The 17,745-nt window shown below is 39.8% G+C and overlaps 1 protein-coding gene across 3 annotated transcripts; it reads right to left on the bottom strand.

Moving 5' to 3' along the window:
- Nucleotides 1–47: 47 nt before the first annotated feature.
- Nucleotides 48–17,166, bottom strand: nup58 (nucleoporin 58). 3 transcript variants are annotated; one of them, XM_042399202.1, is made up of 14 exons: nt 16,731–17,166; nt 15,633–15,799; nt 15,477–15,509; nt 15,107–15,379; nt 13,365–13,530; nt 13,078–13,143; nt 12,532–12,706; nt 12,075–12,154; nt 11,633–11,751; nt 11,285–11,367; nt 9,655–9,856; nt 3,010–3,093; nt 2,170–2,268; nt 48–1,830 (listed from the first exon to the last, which is right to left on the bottom strand). In XM_042399202.1, the coding sequence occupies exons 1-14, from the start codon at nt 16,808–16,810 to the stop codon at nt 1,661–1,663; spliced, it is 1,797 nt and encodes a 598-aa protein (XP_042255136.1). In that variant the 5' UTR covers nt 16,811–17,166; the 3' UTR covers nt 48–1,660. The 3 variants fall into 3 exon arrangements, with proteins under 3 accessions (XP_042255136.1, XP_042255137.1, XP_042255138.1); XM_042399203.1 differs by lacking the exon at nt 3,010–3,093 and having other exon boundaries at nt 16,731–17,165; XM_042399204.1 differs by lacking the exons at nt 2,170–2,268; nt 3,010–3,093 and having other exon boundaries at nt 16,731–17,165.
- Between the last annotated feature and the right edge of the window lie 579 nt (nt 17,167–17,745).

Genomic DNA, 17,745 nt, shown 5'->3' with positions numbered 1-17,745 from the left:
CAAATAATGCCAACACATTTGGACAAACATATAATGTCAGACACCAATCTGTGTCAACACACACATTTATTGAAGTGATGCCATGAACAGGCAAAACATCATATTGAAGATTTTATTATTAAACAGCTTTTTGAAAATACAGGTTTACACAGAGTGTGATTAGAAAATAATAGTACAACTACCAGTATTTGGTAACTGAACTGACATGGACAATTAAAAAAAGCAGATCCCCGAACCACACCCGATGCTCAAAATAAGTCAGCAACTACAGTATGATAGACCAAAGAGACAAATTCATACTTGTGCAATACGCACACATGCACATTCACACAATCACTGTCAGGTCACATACACCGGCAAGTGCAAATTTGTTCTAGCACATGTATAAATTGAGTTGAGTACGTAGAATCTGCATGTGAAATCCCTTTAAGATTCAACTAATTTAACATCTGTAGGGAGCCATGTAATACACAGCACAGCATTTCCTTTCCCAACATCTTAGATTGGTACACAGGGGCAAACTAAAAAAAAAAAAAGTAATTAATAAACAATAAGGATGGATTATAGCAAAAACAACACAGGTTATGTGGACTAGATAATGGACTATCCCGTGGTGCTAGTCCCCTTTTACCCCTTATCTCTCTCTCCACTTGTTACAAAAATAAAACTGTGCTTCCCCAAAAACCCACCCTGGACACTCTCCTGTGCCTATAAAACTATCTAGGATCAGATAATACGCCGCATCGACAACTTAGGGCCAGGACCATGCTGTTCCCAACCAACTATTACCCCTAAAGTCTCTTACCCTTTACCTTATCTTCCCTGGACGAGACTTGAGCCAAGTCATCATTTGAGAGGCATTCAAGTGCAGTTCTGGGATTGACAGAGTGTGTAACACAATGGAACCAACTCCAATGTCCACCTCAAAGCGCAAAAACACATCTATCTTGTACAATATTCAGACTAAAGCAAGTCCTCACAGGTAAATGAAACAATATGAATTTGACCCAGCTCTGTCCTCTGCTGGCATTCCCAAAAGCATTGTAGCGCCACATGTCGCTGGGTGCAGGCAAAAATTTCAGGCAATGCATATGGGCAAGTTCATGCTTAAAATTATGCAAACAAACACCATGTTTAACCTTTCCTTACATGCCACTGTCTACGATATTGATTTGGTCCCACGTTCCCTACCATGGGAACTGCCAAAAAGAATTAGCCATTTACTTCTGCTGTCCTTAAAAAAATGATTCCAAATGTCTGGCATTATGTGGTGAGTGATACCCTTTACCTTTGGTTTAAAGCAGATTCCTTAGACCCAAGTAATGCAATTTCATTATATAAATGGGTCCACTAGGAACCTCTGATATATGGCCAATTCTGCATCAACTCTGACAATGAAAAACGGCTAACGACTTAGCAATCTGGAATCAGATGGAATGGAACCAAATCAGTGTGGGACAGTGGACAATACAGACCGATGTATGTTATAAAAATAATGCTGCTTATGGTTTAAAAAAAATCCTCCAATGTACATTTTCTTTGCTGTGTAGTCGGATAGGATGATTATAGCGCTTGTATGCTTTTGGGAGACCAGGCCTTACACGCTACAAACGACAAACTGGTCAGCTGGTCAGTCGCAGGGTTCTGTCTTTCCTTGGCTCTATCTCTTGCCCCTTTTATTACCGGCAGGGGGTTTCTTGAGCTGGAGCAGGGGCCCTCCTGTGGCGAAGCCTGCCGCGGGTTGATTAGACACACCAAAGGTCAGGCCGGCCGAGGGGTTGATGCCAGGGTTACTGAAGTTAAAGCCTGAGCTGCTGCTGCTGCCAAAACCTAGAAAAGCAAGAGACAAGGGACATAGAGGGAAATATTAGAAATGTCAGAGAAAACCAATGAATAAATGATAATAAAGGATGTCATGATACTAGCATTTGCTAAGTGTAACCACATTTTGTCTTGCGTCCACCTGGTATAAAACCCTAAAATGCCAACACGCTCACGTAAAATGCCTACAAGATACAAGGATGGTCTTGACAAAGCTGACTTATGGCTGAGGGGAAACTTGAGAAACATTGCTGTGAAGCTCACAATAGCTTGACAATGTGTATGGAGGAAGCTTGTCCTGTTTTGGCGGGGCGTGTGTGAAGGGGGTTATACACAGTACGTATGTACCTGCACTCAGACTGCCTCCTGTGGGCTTACTGGTGGAGGAGAAGGCAAAAGAAGAACCCCCAGTCCCCACCCCACCAAATCCTGGCCCACCACCAAAACCTGCGGGAGAGAGTGATATGGGAGTCAGTTTGGGCTAAGCATACAGCCTAAACTAGGAATGAATAGAAGGCGCAGTGTCTCAGAAGTACACAGAGGCAGACATTAGCAAACATATATGCAAAACAAATGCCATGACCTAATCAATAGAGCACTACGCACAACTTCTGACTGGGGACTACACAACAAAACAGGACTCAGGGTACACTGCAGGGCAAAGCAAAGGCCAAAGGGAGAAGAGCAACATAGATTTTACCAAACACACTGACTTGATGTGCGTTCAGACCACTTGTTTCCACACTGCCAAGTTAATTTTAACTGGCTGTCGTGGCTAAGTGGATTTGCCAGTTGAAATGCAAAGGTGTTTTAGCAACAAATGGGGCATCATTTTAGCATAAAACACAATCTTTTGGCCAAAATTTGCTTCACTTTGGGGGAAAAAAACCACCCATCTTGTTGCAGTGACCTTTGGCAAATGTTTGCTCAGTTTTCTTGTGGTGTGAACGCACTTAACGTCTTGCATTAGGGAAGAACAGAAGAAAAAAAAAAAGATTCGACTGCACCACTCACTCTCTCTCTCTCTCACACACACTACCTGCTACCTACACTTTCATACAAACATGAAGACCTCAAATAAAAAGCTTCTTCCATCTTTTAGAAACGTGGAGGCATGGGGCAGAAATGGTGTGTGGAAGGGAAGGGCAAAATACAAGGGAATATTGAAAAAAAAAGCAGAGGTAATACCTCCAAGAGCAGAGGAGCCCAAGCTAGTGCCAACTGCCGAGGCAAAGGGGTTTCCAAACCCTGCCCCCAAGGGTGCCTGGGTCCCTAAGGCACAGAGAGAGCATATGCTTTACTCCTCTTAATGTTTGTGTGTGTGTGTGTGGGGTAACCATGAGAAGACAGATTATGCATCTTGTGACTTGCACTACTGTCACTTCCATTTCACCTTCACAGAAAATATGATTTTCTATAAGAAATCAACAAAGTCCAACATCCTGGGCTGCAGCATAACTGTGGAATCAGGCAGTACACAGTGCTTTTACAACTGCACAGTACAAATATGAACTACATAAAAGGGTTTTAAACTTAACATTTTAGCAAATCAGAAGTACAGTTATCTTTGCTGACAATATGTGGAAAAAATTCTGCTAGTTCTTTCACTCAGAAACTTGTCTTTTTTCCTCTATGCCTTTTTTCATGTAGTGAAATTTAGCAAGGCTTCCAATTAGTCTGCATTTTTAAAAACAACTTCAGTCAAAAAGAAACAAGGACAAACGTTTCTTTGTTTAAAAATTGATTTATTGTCAATTTAATATGCAATTCCACTTACATAAAACACAAACAAACAGTTTAGAACAGAATTGATTGTTAATTGCTAACTGCTACTGCATTTGACAAGTTTCCAAATTTTCAAGATTTCTGAGAGTGAATGAACTAGCATACGCCAAAAAAAAAAAAAAGCATCACACAATTATTTAATATAGCTTAAAAGGCACACCATATTATATATTAAATATACTGTATCAACAGGCATTGGTTATATAAGTTTAAATACACTCATCTACAAGTAAAAGCACTCAAGATTTAGATAAAAAACGTGAATTTGGCATCTATGGCTGCCTCTCAGTGTAAACTGGTCAAAATAAAGAATACTCAGTGATATGTTACAGTTTGCCTGTGGAAGTCAATGTGGTCACGTGTCAGGTCATGCCACCAACAAGGATTTGAATGGCCTTTAAAACTTTTGTGGTTCGTGTTTGTTCAAACACTTTTTGCCAGTGTATTCTTAGACATAATAACAGCCTGATTCTTGGTAGTTAACGATCGTTCTTAACACAAAAGCTGCACCTCGGATACGTGTACACATGATTACAGGCTAAAAATACTCTTTTTGTGGGATCAAGTCTGATTTAGGAGAGATGATTAGTTAACATATTTCAAGAGTCTTCAGTCTAAATTCAGATGAATATTAGCAAATGTGTAGCTCGCGAAGAGCCCTCAAACACAACCTGCCATAGTAGTACCTCCTGGAAGCCATATACTGAAAAAAAACACACTACAAAAAAAAGCATAATATAGGCATATGGTTCCTTTGAAGAGTCCAAGGAAATGAACAGGAGAGAATAAGAACATTCAAAACTGTAACAGCCAACTATTCAAAAGACAAGACGCTCTGAATAAATATTTCCTTTTAGACTAACCAGGCCAATTTTTAGTGAACTGCAATGCCGAGGCTCGACATCAAATAGAATAAAGAAAGACGCCTTCTACACAATCCATAATCATCATCGAGTTTCAGAATAATTCAAGTTTCAGTTTAGCGTTAAAGTAAGCTAATGGTGGTACTAGTACTGTGCCAAACATACATTTAAAAAAATAATAATCACATTTTAATTCCTTCACTTGTTTTTTTTAAGAAAGAGGTAAATTAGATCACTCCTGCTGTTGTTATGGCATTCAAGAAAATAGAGAAACAGCATTCAGCATTTGCATACATAATACTGACTGATATTCAGAGGAATAAGGTGGTCTTAATATCCACAATTAACTTCAAGGTCCAAACAGCTTTGACAGACTATTAAGTATTACGTCCTTTTGATAATCATCATTGTGACAACTGTTGAGTGTGGAAGACAATATGTTAAAATAGAAGCTAAACAACAGGGAAGTCAAAATTCTGAACAACTTGAGAATCCAGCTAACAGACATCCAGCTCGGTCCAAAATTGTTTCTCACCTCTACGAGGAGTTTAAAGTTGTTTTTAAAAAAGGAGGACTGGAATGTCCAGAGCAGCGATTTATGTCTGAGCACGCAACGACTCCATCAACAAAGACTGAATTAGTGTCGGGTTCAGCAGCAATACACAGATGAGTGCTGGAGACTGAACTGAAAACTAGTCGATATCGCAACACTGTTTTTGTCCTCACTCTCTTAAGTGCCAAAAAAGGCTAAGCTCTCACCAATATCTACATCAAACACCTTTAACATAATTTGGTGGGAAATAAACGTCGAGCACAATAAAGAGATGTGGACATACAATCTGACCACACTGACCAGCCTATATGTTTTGGCACAAATGTATCTCACTGGTATCCGAAGGACCAGTGTGAGCAGCAAAAAAAAAAAAAAAAAACACTCCTCTGAACTAACAAATTGGGCTCAAGTAGATTTTCTACACAAACAAACTTGTCTCAGCCAAGGTCCGTAAAAAAGTACCACTACCTTGAAATACCAAAGGAAATACCTGAAATTACAACTTTAAAATTACATTGTGAACAGCACTTTTACTCTAGATTTCCATTTAATTGAAATGAATGTGAAATGATCCAGCCCCATTACACTGACAGTAGCCCTTAGGTGAAATAGCTTAAATCAAGTAACAGTGGTATGGCCAACCAAACCAACCCAATGCATTTTAGTATTAAACAGCTCGATAAAGATATGCATACCATTTTTGTCACTGTTGACAATCTACGTATATTGTATATGAAACTTCCAACATAAACCACCAACTTCAGCTCTTTGTTCATAACACTTGATCGTATACAAACACACTGAGCACGCTGGTTCATTTTGGCCAGCAATAAGTGACAATGACCGGGGTTATTTTACAAAGTTATCAGCCTCACTTCCACTTCAAGACCAACTAAGTGCAGTAATGGAAAGACAATTTTTTTGTGTACTTTACAGGTTTAGGTAAGTAAATAGTTTATATTGTTCATCCTGAGTCCTTTGGCACCTTTTAACTTATGCTCATTGAGGCACAAATCTGAATAATCTTTTGGCCTACACAATCAACCACCGCACAGACAAGTTCATGGGTCAAATATGAATCAATATGAAGTAAGCAACACCCAGCTGCATGGTTAGTACTGTGTGTGCTGTGATACTGGCCTCCCTCCACTACGCCATTCCAATTATGGACCGAGTTACACACATAAACAAAAAATAAAATAGAAATAAATACGTCAATAAATAATGGAGCGACCAAGACATCCACATGTCCACAGGCATCATCTATGAAATGACTGGGTCAAATTCTAGAGAATAACAAATATTTGGCTATAGGGATGAGAATTTCTTAATATTATTATTAATATTAAAACAGCAATCATGTAAACTAGTACCCAACTCCACAGTTCACTGACCTGCAAAGCTACGAATTTAAAATAAGTTGCAGTGTTTTAACAGAGCACAATGAAAGCTTTTTGACAGATAGCGTACCCTGAGCACTAAGGGTTGCAATAAACAAACGATCAGATATGGATTTGACTAATATGGCTAATTCAAAATTTGCTTTCATTAGATTCAAATCAGAAAAAACAAATTAAAAATGTAGGAGAAATAAAATATGAAGATGGAAAACGACGCACGAAAAAAGAACTCCCTTCTACCACACAAACAGACATTACCCACTGAGGCAACTGGGCTCATTTGTCAAGTACTTTTTTCTTCTCCAAAGCTACAAAAGCTCAATGACACCAAGTTCCATTTAAATGACTCATGTTTTGGACTCAAATGTAAATGTATGTAAAAATTTCCCATCCCTACTTGGCACATCAAATAAAGGGCTAAATGTTTATTCCAAAGAGCTCCTACAGTTGCTGCAATGCAATGAAAATGGTATGTGAATGTTCAAATATTTTAACACTGAAAAAATAAGCCACATTCATTGTCTGGGCTACAATTTGGTGGTTATCATATCTGGTAACAGTCTAAGCAGTCACAGCAGACTTCATGATTTTTGTGAAAAGGAAGCTGTAGAAATTTGCAAATGAAACCAGGTTTAATTTGCCATGTGAGAATTTACAAACCCTGCTGCCTTTGCAACCCCACCCAATTTAAATATTGCTTTCAAAATTCTATGAAATTTCACATTTGCACAATTGCAAATGAAATCTTTATGCACTTTATTTAACTGTACAAGGAAAAAAAAAAAGACAGCGGAAACATGCTAATACGCATAGCAGCTTGGTTTGTTCATTTCAAGTGGGTGTTCTGATATGCTAGTAAAACGGCCTACAAAAAAAGGCCTCAGAGATGTGGCAACAGACATTTTAGTAGTAAAATATTTAATAAATGTGAATTTGTGTGCCTTTATGTGCTGAGGTTACTGAAACAATGAGACCTGCTTCAAAGGTTGTGTTTTATAACATTAGTGTAGATGGTTTATTTAAATATTTTTGGGATATACCCATCATCAAGTCCTAAAAAAAAAAAAAAAAAATCAATTTGCCAACATACATCTGACACTGATCTCTGAGTAAGCAGCAAATATAAAAAAAAAAAAAAAAGACAGAGAAAAGATCTGCTTTCACCTGTCTGCTTATGCCAAATATTAAAGTTTTTGCTGGAGGAAGATGGAATGAATTTAACGTGGTGAGATATTAACATGTAATGAATAGAGCTTACATTCTTTGATAATACAAGGCTTATTTAATAGTTGATGTAAGCCTTCAGTTTAATTATTAAGAGTATTGTTTCTTGAAAGTGTGTGTTTTGGCCTAAACTGCGCCTACCACTGGTAAGACCCTGAACAAGAGAAGCGGCATACTTCATTGAACCAATGTTGGCAATTTTTATACACATCCTGGTCAAAAAAATATTTTAGAGTCCTATGTTTTCAGTGAAGTCAGCTGATACCAATTGTTCCCTACATGCAAGAAACCTCTTTGTAGGTGGATTGGAAACAGTAGGAGCTACATTATAGTAAATATGTCTTATACACCAACTGATCACCCAGACACGTTCTTAAAAAAAGAAAAATCAACTGACAGGCCAAATCCTGACTACTCATTCAGAGATTATTTTGCTAAGTATATCTAAATCACACAGCAAATGTCTAATACTTCTAACTCCATAACATAACAATCTTCATTGGGTATGCCTATTTCAAGCATCGGTTGAATAAAAAGAGTCCTAACTTCAAGATTCAAGTGAGTAAAATTGACAGCTGGACTCTCCCGTCATTTCTCCAATAAGATCAGCCTCAATAACCTGATCTAACATCCCATTAGAGAGGGCACAGAGAGGAAGAGAGAAATTGGGTGAAGTAGGTTATATCCGTGGTATCACAGGGCCCTATGACTTCCGCGTTGCGGAAAACACGGACGGAATTGCGGAATTTGATAATAAAAATGGAATCAACTGTGAAATGCGGAATAATAACCGTGAACCCACATGGGAAGCGAGACATGAGCGGTGTGTAAGTGCATTCTATCCGTTCAATCCACACCGACTCCAACCTGCGTTCAGTGTCTCTGTCCACACAGCTGGACAGCAGCTGTCTGTCAGCTGCAGCTCCTGGGAAGCTGAGAGGACAACGTCCGGCAAAAGTGCCCTTACCAGACCAACTGACAGCAGAAATTTACTGAACCAAAATAGTTTTCGTGTCAGCTCTACAGGAAGAAATCAACAGTGTCTGTATTTATTCAGTCATTGATTTTATTTTCCTGCCCACCATAGCGGGCAAGAAGAATCTGCCTGTAGTGAAAAAAGCAACTCACAGACAGACTGGGAGCTAATCAATCAATGTAGATATGCTTAATAAGTTCAAAAAAACATATAGAGTGGGATATTTGTGTGATTTAAACAGCTGTCTGTGCAGATTACGTTTCACTAAACGCGACAGAAATAGACTCAGAACATGAAAAGATGCGGGGGGGTCTCTGTGAGACGCACGTCACTCGGATTCAGTGTGGATTGATACATTTAATAATATATATATTCATTTCATTCAATGTATGATAACATTTTGAATACTTTCTAATGGACTGTTGAAATTGTATTCATCCACCACATGTTTAGACACTCTGTTGAAAAAAATGTGCTTAAATCGTAAAACACTAAAATGGAATCTGGAAAAAATTCAAACGGATTTCATAGGGCCCTAGTATCACCGAATGTACGTAGTTGATAAGACATTCTCAAGTTTATAGGTTCGGCACCAACACTGCCAGGGTCTGGTGGTCAGTTCAGCCATCAATAAAATGTCCTCACCCTGGTAATGTAAGGCGCATTAGATAAATGTATAAATGTATCTAACCCTTGAACTGAGAGTCAGAGACACGATGGTAAGGCAGCACAAAGGTTTCCTGTCAACAGTTTAGCAACAATTCTCTTATCTCTCCCTTTCTCCATCTTTCTTTCATTAGAGAAAGTACTGACACAATAGCTTGGCATCAGCTAAGCTTGTTTGTAATAGTTTTCAATCATCCTCTCTGTCCCCTTTTGACCTTTCCGCTCCCACTAATATCGTCATATTAAAATAAAACTCATCCTGCCCTTTCCCAGCTTATTTTTACATTCGTCTCTCCTCTCTCTCCTTTATTTCATATAAAAAAGGTGACAGGAGGAGAACTTTCTAGAACTTGTAGGCAGTCAGACCTGGAGTTGGCTGCTGTTGCTGGGTCAATGTGGCTGCCATGGCAACCGCTGCAGCGTTTGGCACACTGGAGAATGGGGCAGGCCCAGTTGTGACTCGCGGTGCACTCTGCCACTTCCTGTTGGATGCCCGTTTGGACTCGAAAACATCTGTGGAGTCTTCCAGGAAGGCCCGGCGATAGGAAAGGTACTGGTGCTTCAAGATCTACCGTACAAGACATGAAAGGGGGAAAGAGAAAAAATGACATTAAAATACTATTCGCCCACGTAAAACAAAAACTTTACTATTTAGTTAAGACAGCAGAAATAAACAGCCAGTCAGTCTGTAGTTTTTGGCCTACACGTCAAAGTACACGTCCATTTCCTACCGCAGCCAACGAGGCTACGCTAGTGCTATCATTAGCAGGGCTACGACTATCTGAGTGCCTGTCACGTCTAAAGTGACGGTAGCCGGAAAAAGCTGCTCTAGCTCATGGACGCATTTCTCTAGTAGAGAAATCTTCAACTTCTGAGCAGTAATCACACGACATCGTTTCAACAAGGCTGCTTTGACTGCGAACCATGGATATATAGTAAGAGCTGGAGAGGAAGCCACTGCTCAGCCTTGCAGCCAATTTTTCCCAGTGGCCACTCACGGTATTGCAGTGAAAATCCCCCTGCGGCCCAAAAAGCATTTTCCCCATAGACCACAATTATAAAAGAGACGTCTGTAGAACCGTTGACAGGACACCTCGAACTGCAAACAATGTGAATTAAACGTGAAATTTTGATCCATGGAGGTTTTATATTTGTAAAACTTTCCTCGAGCCGAGAAAAGCGATTTAAAAACCTGTGATGTCATCACAGTGTAAAGTCTATGGGCTGAGCAGGAACTCGCAGGTGGGGCCAGCAGGAGAAACACTACTGCGCTTATTCATTGGGCCGCACAATGCAGAAGCAAACCCTGTAGCTAGAAACTTTTTTTGCATATGTGCCAGCCGAGCAATTCCTATAGGACTGAATGGACGCCATTTTAGTCCAGTATCCAGCTCTTATAATACATCCATGCTGCGAACACACAAAGCTTACTTCTAAGCTAGGCTATACTCGAAGCTTGTAAACAGAGTAGCAATGAAAGGCCTATCCGCTAACGCTAGTGTCGTTTTATAAAGAAAACTAGCGAATCTAATATGTGAACTAAGCACAGAAAATAACACAGTAAGATAAATGAAGAGGTTACAGCAAAATATAAATAAAAGATGCAACATAATGACTTGATTACAATTTTGCACTTTTTAACTCAGATTTCTACTTCTAAAATATTTGACATGTAAAACCAGCACATAATTAATATCTTTTAAATGTATTTTATCTTACAGTTGTAGGGAGTGTATGAATGTGCCAGGGCCTTTTTAACTAAGGGACCCATCATTTCTTTAGGCTTCAGTTAATATCAGTGTATTTTTCAAATGGCAGCATTATATTTATCATGATAAATATCGATATTGATCAATATGGAAAAAATTATCGTCATCATATGTTTTGCCATATTGCCCAGCCCTAATTTGAATTCAATAAAATGTTATCAAACCTAATCCCTAACCAAGTCAATACATATATTATATCATTTTCAGCGAGGAAGAAAAGAACTGACCTTGACATTCTCATGGACAGACTGGAGCTGGGCAGCTTGTGCAACAAATGTCTGGTACAACTTCTGCATGGCCAGAGTCAGATCTGTGAACACACACATACACAACAACATCACACAAGGTCAAATGAAAAAACAAAGAGACAGAAATAATGATCAGAAAGGGGGGGGGGGGGGGTTATGTTTAACCTAAAAAATTCTTTAGAGCTGCAGAGTTGATAAATCTTTCACATTACACAGTCATTTGCTTTTTTTAATATTTAGTAATCCAGTTTTAAGATCTTGAAATAACTGGAGACATTTTCACTTTCCAGAGTTTTGTTGAAAGTCAGACAAATGTGAGAATGTTACCCTGAGGTGTGATGTGGGAGCCACTGCTCTGCGTTGTCAGGTGGTTCTCCAGCTCTTCTATCTGCTGCCGGTACTGCTGCAACTGCACCTCAAATTGCTCTACCAGGCTACGGAAATAACTAAACACAGGAAAAATGTACAACATTTTCATCTTTGTCCATTTCATGAAGTGATGAAAGCTGAAATATGCAAAACAATGAGACTAGTGAAGAGGGACATATTGGCTAAATAAGCAAAAGGAGCTGTCACTACAGATAAGAAGATGAGTAATAATAAAACCAGAGTGTTAAGGGTCAGCTCCTGGGACCCAAATGGAACAGATACAACACTTCCAACAAATTCAACAAAAACATTTAGTTTTACAGACTTGAGTGAAGAAAAGGCTGAGATAAATAAAGCGATCTGGTTTCAATTCTGGATTACTATATGACTGCTCACTTACTCTGATGGAGCAGTGTTCTCATGTTGAAGTCCAGGGGGAGTCTTTTGTGTACGCAGTGCTATGTCAGCATTTTTCAGCTCCTTAAGAAGAAAGGGAAGGGGAAAGTCAAATTTCTGTTAAGACAGATTTTTTTGTGCATCTTCAGGATTCCATCTTTGTCTAGGAGATCATTTCACACATTTCTAAATGTTTTCAATATAATTTGGTATAAAGGTTGGAATGACAGACACTGTTTACAACATAATAGTAGTTATATCTTGATCGGCTTTGGTGGAAGTTCGGTGTTCAATGTGTTATATGCTCTCATTGGCTGGTCGGGGAATCAATTTGTGGATCATTATATAAGAATGAATCTTAAATTATATAAAATGAATGCATCGGAATTTCTAAAAAGAATTAGGAATCCGAGTTAATATATAACAGTTAGGCTTGTGTGTGAGGATGTGCTTGTTTTTACCTGTGCTGTCTCCAGCTTCAGCTTGTCAATGGCCAGAGCCTGTCGCTGCAGACCGCTGGCGCTGACAGAGAGAAGCTGTTTGAGGTTCTTGATGTCATCTTGAACTTTAGAGATGGCCTTAGATGACATCCTGCTTATGTCCTCTTGAACCTGTTTCTGTTCTTTCACAAATTTTCTGTAAAAAGAGAAAGGAAAGACAACAGATTGATGCAGTAATATATATCATAGTCTGTTCTCCTGCAATACATTATCAGTACACTGGTATGTACATGGCAGTTTACCAGTGCATAGGGAAGACCCATGAGAAAACAGCTAATTTGGTTTTGTTTAGAGTATATCCCTGCACTCTGCCTAATAAGTACAAGTCACAGCTTTGTGATTCTGTGATCCTTCTGGCTATGTTTACAACACACAACCAAATTAAGACATATCTCTACAACTATTTGCATCTCTAAACAAATATGTAATGTGCACAGGCTTGTGACCTACAGCTCAGGGGATCAAATCCTGTGATAATATGATGCATACAAGTACAGCCGCACTTACTGGAAATTCTCGACATCCTGACAGATGACCGGAGGCAGGTTCTCATCTTTTAAAGCTTTACTGTCCCTAAGGGTGGGGAAAAGAGAGTGTTACTCATTACAATTAATAAGGTACATACTAAGTATAAATAGGAATAGGAAGCAATGGAATGCCTCTCAGTATGCAATTATTTACACTTTTTACACTATAATATTTATTTAAACATTTGCAATAAAATAGGTGCTTTTGGACATTTATTTTAGCATTTCGATTTACTTAAGAACCATATGTAGGTCAACATGACTTACTGTGCATTGGTTCCAGATGATGCGTCGCTCTTATTCTCAGAAGAAGTGCTGAAGTCGACCCCACCTAAACCAACACTGGGAGCTGGAGCCGCTGACACTGCCGTAGAGGTAGCTAACAAAGAACCTAACGTTAAACCTCCTCCTCCAAGAGCAGTCTGACCCAAACCTGCAACACAGAGTGACCATGTAGGTTATAACACTATTCATCACATTTACACATTCTTTAATTTGAGAATTACTGCTAAAAGATAGTTTTAGTCCTCACTTAAGACAGCTGAATCATAGGTGTGTAACTGACTGTGCTTCTGCATTGAATTGTTGTTTTTCAATTATATAAATTATTTAGAGGACCACTTTGCCAATTTTCAACTCCATCTGTACCTATCTGAATTAGGAATATAGTGTGAAAAACAACAACAGTTGTTTTTAAAGTTCTCTGTGTCTCTGGGGCACAGCTGCAAAATCTTCTGGCATCAGCGCTGACATGTACAGTGACCTAGTTGGGGGCAAGGAAGAACTACAGGGTATATCTTTAATGGTGCCTTCAAGGACGGTCAAATGTGGGTCTCCCAAAACACTCCACCTACCATGTTACACTAGCAATAGGGAAAAGGAAACATTAAAATATCACACTACTAAATACAGTATATTTGGAAGATAACTAGTTTCATGATAAGCAGCCGAATATCGCGCTGTGTTATCAGACACAGACTATGGAGGAGAAAGCACCCACCGCAGCTACGTTATAGGCACAGCTTCACAGTGCTGAGTTTCCCCGTGATTCCTAACACTAACCCAGACAAACAACTAGCTTTACAATATAATGTCAGAGCAGAGATGTGGTGCAACTAATACAACTTATGAGGCAGAATACAGTGCTGTGGAATCAGACACAACAGAGTGTGGAGGAGGAAGCGTGGAGCTACATTACAGCGGTAGCCGGAGGAGAGGCACTGCAGCTGGAGAGGTGCTGTAGCATTGACAGGGCAACTCCGGAGAATGTTCGGACCTGATTCTCTGGACATTGTTCGGAGTTCATATGTGACTAATGGGGACAACAATTTTTGAAACTGGTCCAGTATTGAGAAAGAGTGCTTCAGCCAGCAGCCGCGAAACAGGCTCCAATGTAATCCTTTGGGGCAATTGTGCCCCGCCATTGTATGTCCACTAAAAATGCTTGTTTTTGACTGTCCACTAGCACCAGCGGCTCTGGCTTGTGTGCAGTACTCCGTAAGTTTGCAATGATTCTCCTTAACTTGCTCCAGCGCACCGTTTGTGTTATGATCCTTGCCTACCAGTACGATATATCCAGACTCAATGAGGAAACCGTTTTGTAAAAGAAAATAAGCCTCAGTAAAGAGATATAAAACTGCTCACTAACTTTGTCTCTGAAACTTTGTCTCATACTCACCCCGTGTTCACTAAATACACCATCAGTAGATGACTGGGCAGGAAGTGCACAGTGCATTCTGGTTGTTATAGGATTCCCCCTTTATGGGGAATCTACAGCCCTTTTCTCAGTTTTCTCTAGTCATAGGGCACCAATTTCAAAAATAATTGCATATTTCTACTACATAGGTGACCTAGTTTTAAGAAATCATCATATTCACAGTGGTGAATTTTCCCTTTAATGACACATCACCATTGGGTTCAGCTCTTGGTACTGAGCCTATGCACAACCCAGTTCCAAGTACAGCTCAGAACACTTAAATAGACAGGCTCAGGCTGTGTGTTTGCATCACCTGCAGACACAGTGTTGGAGAAGAGACCCCCGCCCAGTGAGGGGACTGTTGCGGCTGCTGTCGTTGTTGAACCGCCAAGACCGAGGGTGAAGCCGGCGGCAGCTGGCTGCTGTGGAGCAGTGGAGGTCAGGACAGAGCCAAATGATAAACCTGCCCCAGCAGGAGCTGACGAGGTGGTAGAGGTGGTGGTGAGGGAGAAAGGTGTTGCTGATGCAGTGGGCTTGTTGAAGGCCAAGCTGAAGCCAGTGGAGGCAGCTGTAGATGCTGGGGCACCTAAGATAAAGGATATACAAAGTTCAAGGTTATAACCTATTTTCATAGACTTAAAGTTGATTCTACTTCAAAAATAAACCCAGCAACAGAAACGTACCTAATGTAAGGCCAGCAGTGGGTGCAGCAGCACCTGAAAGAGAACACCACAACAACATAGGACAAGGTTTATGGCTGCAGATGGCATGTTAATTACAGTACACAAAACATGATTTTGCTGTTTTCCAGTGGGTTTGTATTTGTGTGACAGTATTACTTGAGGCAGGTGTGTTGAAAGAAAATCCCCCAGGAGGTTTCTGACCAAAGAGACTGCCTCCTAGGCCAAGGGATGCTGTGGTGCTGGTGGTGGAGGCAGCAGGGGTTGGAGCTGCTGTACCCAAAGCAGTTCCAAAGGAGAAGCCACCAGTATTGGCCGCAGGTGCACTTATGAGAAAAAAAGACGTAACATATATAGACATACAGCTCTTCTAAGAACCAAGTGGCAATCTAAGACATAGGGAAAGTTCAATCATTACTACAGTGATGCAAACTAACTGATTTTCCCATTTCTAATTGATAGAAAGGAGACAGTTTGGAGAGGAGGTGCCTTACTAACATTAAAAAGAAAAACAACTATAACTAGGCAGAACATGACTTAACAATAATTAACAACACTGAAGTCAGCTTCCAATTTGGAGTTAAGGGAAGCATAAATAATGATATTTAGCAGCGGATTTCACTGCTTTTTTCCCCATACAGACCACATGGACTAGGTCTAGATCAAAAACTAATATATATTAAACGGGTGCAAAATTAACTTTTTAATTAACTGGCCAAATGTCTAGTGAATGTTCCAATTTTAGCAGCTACTCAATAGATTACCATTGTTTTTTTGGCTGGTGAGAGAAGCAAATCTACCAGCCACTTGCATATTTTAACTGCATTTGGCTGGTGTCTGATGCTAATTTTGTGCCCTGACTTAGACTTATCAAATCTAGATTCGATTATTATTAAGATTTCACAATTCAAGGTATAGCGTTTTTTATCTGGACCTGGTCCGATGTGGTCTGAGTGAAGAAATATCAGTGAAATCGCCTTTTTCAGTTGCTATGATGCCTGCCACTTTCTCACAAGAGTAACTGCTGAAAATAACGGAGAATCAGCCGCTAAATATAAATATTTAAATTTCCCTTAACTTTTCCCTTAACCCCGAATTAGAAGCTAACTTAAGCGTCGTCAAAAGTGAACCATATCTGTCTTCAACTGGGTTTAATTCGGTTGCACCAAGCAGCAATAAAGCCATGCAAGGTTACCTGCTAACGTCAGGCTGGCTATGCTAACATTAGCTCATTCGGCTATTTGTCATTTTTCGTACCTGGTTACAGCCCCGAATGAGAATCCCCCACCCGCGTTGGTGGAACCAAGAGTCCCTGCTCCGAAGTTAAAGCCAGACATTGTATTTCAGGAGGCACACATGTAACACCGACAGGTTATTTGTACTTCAACCACACATGAACACGCTCAGCGAGCATCCCCACTATCACGCTAGCTAGTTAGCTTTGAATAGATGCCCGCGTAAGGGCCAAATCCGCGCTGTTGTCTTTACTCAGAACACACTTGGAGAAAACCTGTCATCTTCTTTAAATAAATCCAGTGCTGCTCAACTGTTACTGCACCCCATTAAATCGTTTTAGAATCAAAAAGCTGTCAAAAATCGCAGGATGAATCCTCGCATGGTGGTTCTTTTCCTATTCCCCGCCTGCTATTTACCGGACGCTGTGGCATTTCGGGTAATCACTGTTCAACTACATTTCCCGTCGTACCTTGCGCTGCTTTTGGGTCGCGTGAGGCCTCGCGCATGCGCACGATACCAACGTTGGTGCTTGGGGCGGACGTTTCCAAAAAGTGACAAAAAAACACATATAGATTTCGGGTTTGCTTTCAAAATAAAAGACGCCATCTGAGACCGTATTATACCAGCTTTTTCAGAATTTACATAATATTTCGTCAATTTTTGTCTCTTGTAATCTTCAACATTATGGCTCTATTGCTTCTATTTAATTCCGTGATCTGGTTGACTTTAAAAGTGCACAAATAATGTACAAAGTAAAATGTAACTTGCTTACTGACTGTCAACAAAACATGTTTAAATTCAGAGAGAGTCAGTATGGAGTCAGGGGAATATGTATGTAAAAACAAGGGCTAAAGAATAGATTTATAACTGTTAAAGGGGTTAGTTTATGGAATAACTGTGACAGGGAATTAAAAATGTGTATCAAACTTCTTGAATTTAAAAAAATGTTCATGAATAACAGTAAACAAATAAAATACTGAGGTATGAACATAATGAATGAAATGTTTGATTTGTATTTTCGGACTATTATTTTGTA

This window comes from Thunnus maccoyii, chromosome 21 (genome assembly GCF_910596095.1).
Source record: "Thunnus maccoyii chromosome 21, fThuMac1.1, whole genome shotgun sequence".
In the NCBI taxonomy this organism is placed as follows: domain Eukaryota; kingdom Metazoa; phylum Chordata; class Actinopteri; order Scombriformes; family Scombridae; genus Thunnus; species Thunnus maccoyii.
This window is presented reverse-complemented; position numbering and strand designations above follow the sequence as displayed.

Excerpts from the sequence above, each read along its gene's own strand:
- nup58 (XM_042399202.1), bottom strand. The coding sequence starts at position 16,810 with ATGTCTGGCTTTAACTTCGGAGCAGGGACTCTTGGTTCCACCAACGCG. Across the intron at positions 13,531-15,106 it reads CTCCAACACTGTGTCTGCAG|GTTTGGGTCAGACTGCTCTT; the intron begins GTGATGCAAACA and ends TCTGTGTTGCAG. Across the intron at positions 12,707-13,077 it reads CAGGATGTCGAGAATTTCCA|AAAATTTGTGAAAGAACAGA; the intron begins GTAAGTGCGGCT and ends CTCTTTTTACAG.